This window comes from Fukomys damarensis, unplaced genomic scaffold (assembly GCF_012274545.1).
Source record: "Fukomys damarensis isolate Sample0158 unplaced genomic scaffold, DMR_v1.0_HiC HiC_scaffold_11, whole genome shotgun sequence".
Taxonomy (NCBI): domain Eukaryota; kingdom Metazoa; phylum Chordata; class Mammalia; order Rodentia; family Bathyergidae; genus Fukomys; species Fukomys damarensis.
In genome coordinates, this window is record NW_022900923.1 from 17,305,974 (window position 1) to 17,315,820 (window position 9,847).

Consider the following 9,847-nt stretch of genomic DNA (forward strand, 5'->3'; position numbering starts at 1 on the left):
TCTGCACTCCCACCAACAATGGAGGAGGGTTCCTTTCTCCCCACAACCCCGCCAACATTTGTTATTGTGTGATTTCTTGATAGCAGCCATTCTTTGTGGGGTGAGGTGGAATCTCAGTGTTGTTTTCATCTGCATCTCTCGAATGACCAGTGATGTGGAACATTTTTTCATATATTTTCTTGCTGCTTTTACTTCTTTGTATGAGAAATGTCTCTTCATTTCGGATGCCCATTTTTGGATCGGGTCTTTATATTTGGGGGGACTGAAATTCTACTTCTTAATCCTGCCCATATTGTTGTTACTCAAGTGCCTACTGAGCAATTATCATGTGCCAAGTCCTATGTAGGCGCTGAAGGAGAAAGCTACCTTTTACCATGTCTTCCTTCCTTTCTTCCCTCTGTATTCCTTTTTTCAGACATTACTGTATTCACATGGTAAGTTGCATAAATAAGCAAGGAAGGATTAAGAACTCTTCATCCCTACTTTCAGAATAAGAATTTCTGTAGTTATAGCAAAATGGAGGTATTGTGGAAAACTATGCTCCAGTAAGATATGTTGAATAACTTTTTAAAAAGCTGCAAAAGGATAAATCAATATGTGGTAATTTACCTATAAGAAAGGGTTCCCTCCTTTTCCTCCTGCATATTCTGTGCCAAGAGCCCGAGATAAGTTGATGAGAGAGCTGGACTCAAGGCCTGGCATATGCGCAAGGGCCCTGGAAGAGTCATTTACTTCTATGGACACTTCTTCCTCATCTACATACCTATAAAACACAAGAAGGGTGACTAGCTCTGTGACTTTATGTTCTTTTTTAAAAATACCCATGTGTTTGACTATTCTAACACTTTAAGTTTGCCTTTAAAATTTGAGCTTTTTACTTTTTTTTCAGCTTTCCTTTATTTCAGGTATATTCTCCTGCCACAGTTGGCTTTCTAATTTTTTGGGTCATAGTCCTGCACTGAAAAAGGCTACTTTTCATGAACGCCTGTTTGAATGTCTACCATGTAAATTTACATTTATCTGAGTTCTAAAATGAAATCAAATCATAGCCAAGTGCGCACACACACAGGAATTATGAACCCATAAGCAAAAATACTGCTGCGCCTTTGGGTCAGTACCTTTACAAGTCAGTGTTCAATTAACTTTCAGTTCGAAGTTAACAATCTTCCACCTTCCATACCTTTTGTTGGAAGGAATCATTTTGCATAGCACACACATATATTTGGCCTATTTGAAAGCAGAGCACTATAATAATTTATCTGAAATTCTGCATGATACCTCTCTTTCCTCCATTCCTTTTCCTTCATTTAATTTTTTTTTTTTTTTTTTTTTTTTTTTTTTTTTGCTACCGGGGATCAAACTTGGGTTCTTGTGCTTGCAAGGCAAGCAGCAGAACCACTGAGCTAAATCCCCCAGCCCTAATCATTTACATTTTATCTGTACAGGCTCTGGTATATTTATTTTATATTTTGGGATAAAATTCTAGTCATTTTATTTGAACTCTTCCAGCTTTGGCCACTGGGAAATTAGCTGGCTCCTTTATGCCTGTGAAATAAATATCACTCTGAGCATTTCTTTACTTTACAGCACTATAAGGTACACCAGGCTCATGTGAATACTTCCTGACTCAGTCCTATAATCGGCCTTAAAACAAACAAACAAACAAACAAAACACCTTTGTTCTTTTTATTGGAGAAACCAAAATCTGAACACTAGGTATGTACATTTCCTTTGGGGCATTGTGCCTTCTAACCCAACTTGGATGATACATGTATATACTGAGAGGCATTTTTTACATTTATCTATAAATGTTTGTTTATGCAATCATCTGTATCTATGCTAAGCTAAACATGAGTTTTATACTGATGTTGTCAAATCTAATCTACCACATGGATCATTTTAGCATTTTTCTATTGCTTATCTGTAAACTTCAACAGTGAAAAAGCTGGTTCCTATCATCTGCCATCCATTTACTTAAATCATTTAATTCCAGTATGCAGGTACAGCAGTTAAGAATTCATACTCCCATGATAAACTTTATCAATTAGAGTACACTCCTTATATAGAATATCTTGCTTTTAATTTTACATAGTCCACCGATTTTGACCTAATAAGTATCTAACGTTACTTAATTTAGCACCTTCTCTTTATCCCTTTCAGTAATTTCACATATTTCAGACTCCTATCCACTCTGTATATATAAAGTTTAATGAGTTTTAGCCAATTCAGAGTATCATATATCCACAACTACAGATTCATATAGTTTCACTGCCCTAAGAAATATCCTGTACTTCAACCAATTCAATCCTTCATTTCTCTTGAACACCCAGCAACCATTAGTATTTTTATTGCTTTTTTTTGCCATTTACAGATTATATAATTAGAATCACATAGTATGCATCCTTTTCAGAGTGACATCTTTCACTAAGTAATATATGTGGTATTTATCCATGTCTTTTCATGGCTTACCAGCTATTTTTTAATTCTTTCATTTTCTGTAATATTAAAATTGTGTGGATGTTCCACTGTTTGTGTATCCATTCACTTACTGAACAAAGCAGGTCCAAACAGTCATAAGGGACAGGTATTAGGGCACATCCCTGTAATCGCAGCATTTGGGAGGCTGAGGCAGGAGGACTGCCATGAGTTTGAGGACAGCCTTGGTTACATAATGAGTTCAAAACCAGCCTGAACTACCAAGTGAGACAAAACAGTCGTAAGGATCATTTGTGTAAGCATTAAGTTTTCTAGTCGCACTAAAACTCATCTTAAATTTAGTAAGAAATTGCCATACTTTTATCCCAAAGTGGTTTTATGAGTTTTTCATTCCCAGAAGCAAAGAATGAAAGCATCTTTAGCTCCACGCATCTTCAGCATTTGTTGTTGTCAATGTTTTGGACATCAGCTGTTCTAACTAGTGTATAGTGCGATCTCACTATTATTTTATCTTACAAATCCTAAGGACAATTGCTGACCAACTTTTCACTTGCTCATTCGTCATCTGCATATCTTCTTTGATGAGGTGCCTATTTAGATCTCTACCCACTTTTAATTGGATTTTTTTATTGAGTCATAAACACGTACATATTCTAGATACAAATCCTTTACTAGATATGATTTTACGATCTTCCTCCCCCTTCTGTAGTTTGCTGTCACTTTCACGACAGCATCTTTGGAAGTTTTTAATTTTTATGAAGTTTATCTTTTTGTTTTTGTTCATGGTTTTTGGTGACAAATCTTCAAATGAACAAAGGAACAAATGAACAAACCCAAAATACTGCCTATCCCCAGTATCATGAAAACACATATTTTCTTCCAAGAATTACACAGTTTTATATTTTATATTTAGCCTTTAAATCATGAGTACATGTGTATTTGTGCTTTTTAAATTTCTTTCAACAATGATTTGTAGTATAATTTTACAATTTTTAAAAAACTGGTAATGGATACTGAACCCAGGGCTTTCACAATAAGCTATAACCCCAACCCTTTTCTAATTTTTTATTTTGACACAGGGTCTTGGCTAAGTGGCTTATTTGCCTGAGCTGGGCTTGAACTTGCAATTCTGCCTCAGCCTCTCAGGGATAGGATTACAGGCACGCCCCACCACATCTAACTACTTTTGTATTTCTTTGTTAAGTACATTCCTAATATTTTATTTATCTTGATTTTATGTAGAGGGAACTGATTTTTTTTTCTCTTCTAAACAATGCTGACTAGAAGTAGTGAGGAGAGATTCTTACCTTGTTCTTAATTCTAGAGGGAAAGCATCTAGTCTTTCACCATTAAGTATGACATCAGCTGTGGATTTTTCACATATGACATTTGTCAAGTTTAAGAGCATTCTTCTTTTCCTAGTTTCTTGGGAATTCTTAACATGAAAGGGTGCTGAATTTTGCCAAGTAACTTTTCTGTGTCTGTTAAGATGACTAAGTAGGTACATTTGAAAAAATTCTATTGCTACAGTGTATTGATTAAGAATCAATTTTTTTTTTTTTTTTTTTTTTTTTTGGTACCGGGGATCGAACTCTGGTCCTTGCGTTTGTGAGGCAGGCCACCAAACCGCTGAGCTAAATCCCCGGCCCTGAATCAATTTTTAAATGTTAAACCAAGTTTGTGTAACAAAATTTACCATTTTAGACATTTTTAGGTGTGTACATTAAATATGCTGGCATTGTATAACCATTACCACTAATTCCAGAAATTTTTCACTATAACAACTCTGTATTGGGCCAGGGATTTAGCTCAACGGTTCAGTGGCCTGCCTTGCAAGCGCAAGGCCCGAGTTCAATCCCCGGTACAAAAAAAAAGAATCCACAACTCAACTCTGTACTCATTAAGTAATAAACTCCTCATTCCTTTGGCCCTTGACAACCTCTGTTCCTTTGAGTCTTTACCTATTCTAGATACTTCATAAAGCAGAAATATATATATCATTTTTTATCCGATTTACTTCACTTAGAATCATGCTTTAAGATTCATCCATGTTGCAGGAAGCATCAGAATTCTATAGTTTTTATAGCTGAATATTTTAATGTATCTAATGTATGTTAGACCACATTTTGTTTATCCATTCATTCATGAATGGACACAGGTTAACTTCTACTCATTGGCTATTCATATCATACTGTTGCTGTCAAGCCTTTTGCCAATTTTTAATCATGTTGCTTGTTTTTTGTTCTTTAGTTGTAGTTCTTCATATATATTCTTCATATTACTTTCTTGTCAGATATGACATATAATTAATTTTTCTCATTTTGTAAGTTGTCTTTTCAATTTCTTTTTCTTTTTTTTTTTTTTTGAGACACGGTCTCACTATCTTTTCAATTTCTTGATGTATCTTCTGATACATGTTTTTATTTTTGGTGACTTCCAATTCATCAATTTCTTTTCTCTTTTACTGCCTTGCTTCTGGTGCATTTAAAATAATCACTGTGCAGTTAAAGGTCATACAGACTTGCCCTTGTATTTTCTTCTAAGAGTTTAATAGTTTTAACTCTTAGATCTTTGATCCATTTTGAGTTAATGCTTGTACATGGTGCAAGGTAAAGTTCCAATTAATTTTTTTCTTTTTTTCTTGCAGTATGAGGGATTGAACCCAGAGACTTAGCACTGAGCTACATCCCCAATATTTAAAAAACTTTTAACTTAGCCAGGCGTGGTGGCGTATACCTGTAGTCCCAGCACTCGGTAGGCTGAGGCAGGAGGATCACTGTGAGTTCAAGACTAGCCTGGCCTACATAGTGAGTTCCAGGTCAGTCCCAACTACATAGTGAGTCCCTGTCTCAAAACAAACAAAACAAACAAACAAAAAAAAACACTTTTAATTTAAGATGGGGTCTCATCAAGTCTATATGTCGCTGATGCTGTTTCTCAATTTGTGATTCTCCCACTCAGCCCCCTAGAATGCTAGGATTACAAGTGTGTGCCATCAGATCCAGCACCAAATTTTTATTTTAAAAAACAAATGTTTGGGCCAGGTACTTAGCTCAGTGGTTCTGTCACCTGCCTTGCAAGCTCAAGGTCCCAAGTTCGATCCCTGGTACCAAAAAACAAAAAACAAAAACAAAAAAAACCCAAATGTTTAAAATGTTTAAAAAATAAATTTAAGGGCTGGAAATGTGGTTCAGTGGTAAAGTGGCAGAACACATATAGGTCCTGGGCTCAATTCTTCCTCCCCTGCCAACACACAGAAAAAAATTAATTACAAACAACATTGAATTTTGATAGGACTTGCACTGAATATGTAGACTGTTCTGGGTAGTACTCCTATGAAAATTACATATGTCAGTGAATAACCACTTTATATCTTTTCATTTATTTACCTGCAGGGTCTCACTATACAGTGCAGGCTGGCCTTGAACTCACCATACCGTCCCATGCAGGCCTTGAACTTGTGGTAAACCTCCTGCCTCAGCCATCCATGCACCACTATGACCAGCGATTTTTTTTTTTTTTTTTAAACAGACAAGGTCTCACTATGTAACCCAAGCTGCCTCAGCCTCCTGAGTGCTGGAATTACAGGCGTACACCATCATGCCTGGCTAATGGTTTTTTAATAGGATCTTTAAGGTTAAAATAATGATGACTACTATACATTAAAATGTCCTGTCTTCAAGTTCCACTAACATTAGCTGTTTCAATGAGATATGAAGTTTCAGCCATTTCGTGGAAAAAGAATTAGTTTATTCTTAGACAACTTTGTGTAAAAAAAGACCAACCTCAGTTATCTAGTATTAAAATACCAAATTTTCTAAAACACCAGGTATTTCTAAAACTATTATCCTCAACCGATCTATTTTCTTTCTAAAACATCATACTACAATTTTCAAAATAAAAAGAAAATGATTGTAAGATGAATGACTAATTACAGGAGCCAGGGATGTAGCTCAGCAGCACAGTACCTGTCTAGCTAGGGTCCTGAGTTCAATACCCAGTACCAGAAAAAAAATTAATGACAGGGAGCAAAAAAGGATCAACTCCATTTTCCTTTTTGACAAATACTAATAGTGTTGTTGGTGACACCAAGATAGACTTGTAAGAGCCAGGAGTGGTGGTTCACGCCTGTAATCCCAGCACTTGGAGGCTGAAGCAGGAGCATGCTGTGAGTTGAGACCAGCCTGGGCTACAAAGTGAGATCCAGGTCAGTCTCAACTACATAGTGAGACACTGTCTCAAAAAACAGACAAACAAAAAAAAGATAGGCTTGTAGGGTTGGGGATTTACCTCAGTGGTTCGCCACCTGCCTTGCAAGCTCAAGGACACACAAGTTCAATCCCCAGTACCACAAAAAAAAGATAGGCTTGTAAATAAAGTCAATTTTCCTTTTGAATAATCTATTTTAGAGCAGCCACCTTTATCTCCAACATATGTAGCATCAACCTTTGCCGTGTTTTAGCAATTTATAAAAGATTAAAATTTGACTTATGATAAATACATGGGACTTCAGACTCACACTGTACAAATAGTGAAGACTGTCTAAATGAATTGCTTCTAAAAATTTTTCTATCTTGGCTTTAAATCTTGAGAGGACATTGATCTCTAGTTTGAGAATACTTACATAAAATGTTCAATTACCTCCAGAACCGCCAGACTTTCAGATTCGCACACCCAGGATACTGCTTCTCTTCTAAATAAACTGTTCACAAATGTTGCACTAGATACTTGTGTCACCTTTCTCATCTTTCAATACAATTAGTTTCTAATAAGTAAATCTCTGATAAACAAAGCAAACTTCACCTTTCCTACTAAGTACAAGATTTTATTAATATTTTCCTCAATGTTAAGTTCTTATTACTTACATTCTAGATTTCTCTACTAATCCACATAGCTAGGATTGTTGAAAACCAAGCCACAAGATGAAATGGATGTTTCTATACTACAACTGAAAAACTCTGGACTACCATAATAAATCTAACATACCGAAATAAAAGATTTGTACAATAAAGAATTATACATAAACAGAAAACAATATTACTCAGTCTTAATTCACCACATTTCTCTCAAGAGGAAACATACAGCACAAATTAAAAAGTATTAAGTCGGTCATCTTACCTGAGCACCCACAAGCTGCAGCAATGCTGAGTTCACAGGGAGGAGCTCAATGTCTGTATTGATAGTGGTCTGGTCAAATGGGCAAGCCTTGCGGTGGAGTTTATTTAGGCACATCTTGCAGACAGTATGACCACAACCCAAACTGATAGGTTTTCGAATTGTTTCGTCGAAAGTCTGAGTGCAAATTGGGCAGGAGAGGAAATCCGTCCATTGTGGAGCTTGTACAGGCATTGCTTCTGGAGTTACAATTCACTAACACACACACACACAAAATCTAAAGCAAAGATTCCACTGGAATCAAATTCTTTGAAAAAAGTTTATCTTTTTTTTTAAAATTATCTTCTGTAGATACAGTCAGCACATAGTGTGAAATTTAACCTGGAAAAACAAAGAAAAGGAAAAACTTTAGAGTATGTCTTTTGTTTCAATTACACTTTATAAAAGTAATTTAATCTCGTCTCTCCAACCCCTCAAAACTTTTATATCACAGTAATCCATCTTTTTACACTTTAAAAGAATTAAAGCCATAATAAAACATCTAGTCTTATTCCTTCATTTTAGAGATGGGGAACAGTCTCCAAAAAGATGAAATAACTCATTTTAAGAGCCAGGTGCACACCTGTAATCCCAGTACTCAGGAGCTGGAGGAAGGAGGATGGCTGCAAGTTCAAGGCCAGTCTGGGCTCCGTGCTGAATTCAAGGCCATCCTGAACTACACAGCAAGACCCTGCCTCAAAAAACGAAACAAACAAGGCTGGGGATTTAGCTCAGTGGTTCCGCCGCCTGCCTTGCAAGCGCAAGGACCTAAGTTCGATCCCAGGTACCAAAAAAAAAAAAAAAAATCAAACAAAGAAAGAAGGATGAATGAACTTGCCTAAGGTAACACTTACAGTTAGCAATGAAGTTAGATATGGATATCTGAGTCTCTTAAGTTTAAGCCTCTGTTTATATTCTATACATGTATAATGGCTATGTATATAGTTAAAAAAAATTTGGGGGGGGGGTTTGAGACAGGGTCTCACTATGTGGTTGAGACTGACCTCGAATTCACTATGTAGCCCAGGCTGGTCTCAACTCACAGCGATCCTCCTGCCTCAGCCTCCTGAGTGCTGGGATTACAGGCGTGCACCACCACACCTAGCTGTATAGTTAAAAACTAACATTTTGGGGACTGAGGATTTAATTCAGTTATAGAACATTCAACCTAGTAAGTGTGAGGCCCTGGGTTCGATCTCTAGCACCAAAATAAATAAATAAAATTTTTAAGGACCAATCCTTTTCTAGCATGCATGAGGCCCTGGTGATTTGATCATGAGCTATGAGAATGAGGGGATGGTAACACCAACAGAAAAAAAACTTTTAGAGGACTAATAATATTCTTGACCTGCACACGTTACACAGGTCTCTTCAGTTGTGACAATTTATCAAGCAAGTTCTTTAACTTATGTGGACTTTCATGTATGTTATATATCAATACAGAGGTTTTTGAAAATTAGCCTAAAACTACCTTAAAAATACTTTATCATCAGATTTGGCTAGAATAAGGAGATAAAAAAGGATATAGTTTTTTTTTTTAATTTTAGATATTCTTAAATTTGATCTATAAGATGACAAATTTTTGGGCCGGAGATTTAGCTCATTGTTTCTGCCACCTGCCTCACCAAGTGCAAGGTCCTGAGCGCCATCCCTGGTACCAAAAAAAAAAGAATAAAAAAAAAAAAAAAAAAAAAAAAAAAGAGAGAGAGAGAGAGAGACATCTTTTTAAAGGTTCCTTGTATTGCCCATATTAGTTTTTGAAAGTTTTTTGGTATGGGGATTGAACTCAGGACCTTGTGCTCCTGAGGCAGGTTCGGTGCCACGGAGCCCTATTATACAGATAGATAGATGCAGGGAAGGAGGGAAGGGAGGGAGGGAGGGAGGGAGCTAGGGAGAGGGGGGAGGTGTTGCTAGGGTAACATAGTTAAAGTATTAATTCAAAAGATTTTTAAATCCTTAGCTGGGTATGGTGGTGCACACCTGTAATCCCAGCACTCAGGAAGCTCAACCAAAAGGACTGCTGTGATTTTAAGGCCAGCTTGGTCTACATAATGAGTTCAAGACCAGCCTGAACTACATAACAAGACTCTGTCAGAAAACAAAATAAAAACTTTAAATTCCAAAATTTAAGAAACAAAACAAGTGCCTAGAGTTGTAGCAGGATCTATAATCCCAGCATTCTGGAGGCTGAGGAAGGAGGAACATAAATTTGAACTCCAGCAGAGCAATTTGATGAGATTCTCCATCAAAAATTTAA

General features: G+C 36.5%; 1 protein-coding gene across 3 annotated transcripts in view; it reads right to left on the reverse strand.

The window, feature by feature from the left end:
* Nucleotides 1–7,932, reverse strand: part of Rc3h1 (ring finger and CCCH-type domains 1) — a 59,294-nt gene extending 51,362 nt beyond the window's left edge. For 2 of the 3 annotated variants that reach the window (XM_010635579.3, XM_010635578.3), the window contains exon 1: nt 7,555–7,932. In XM_010635579.3, the coding sequence (XP_010633881.1) occupies nt 7,555–7,785 (231 nt within the window). In that variant the 5' untranslated portion in view covers nt 7,786–7,932. Of the gene's footprint in view, nt 1–609; nt 1,307–7,554 lie in introns of those variants that run through there. The other variant, XM_010635580.3, reaches the window with a different exon arrangement.
* Nucleotides 7,933–9,847: the final 1,915 nt, after the last annotated feature.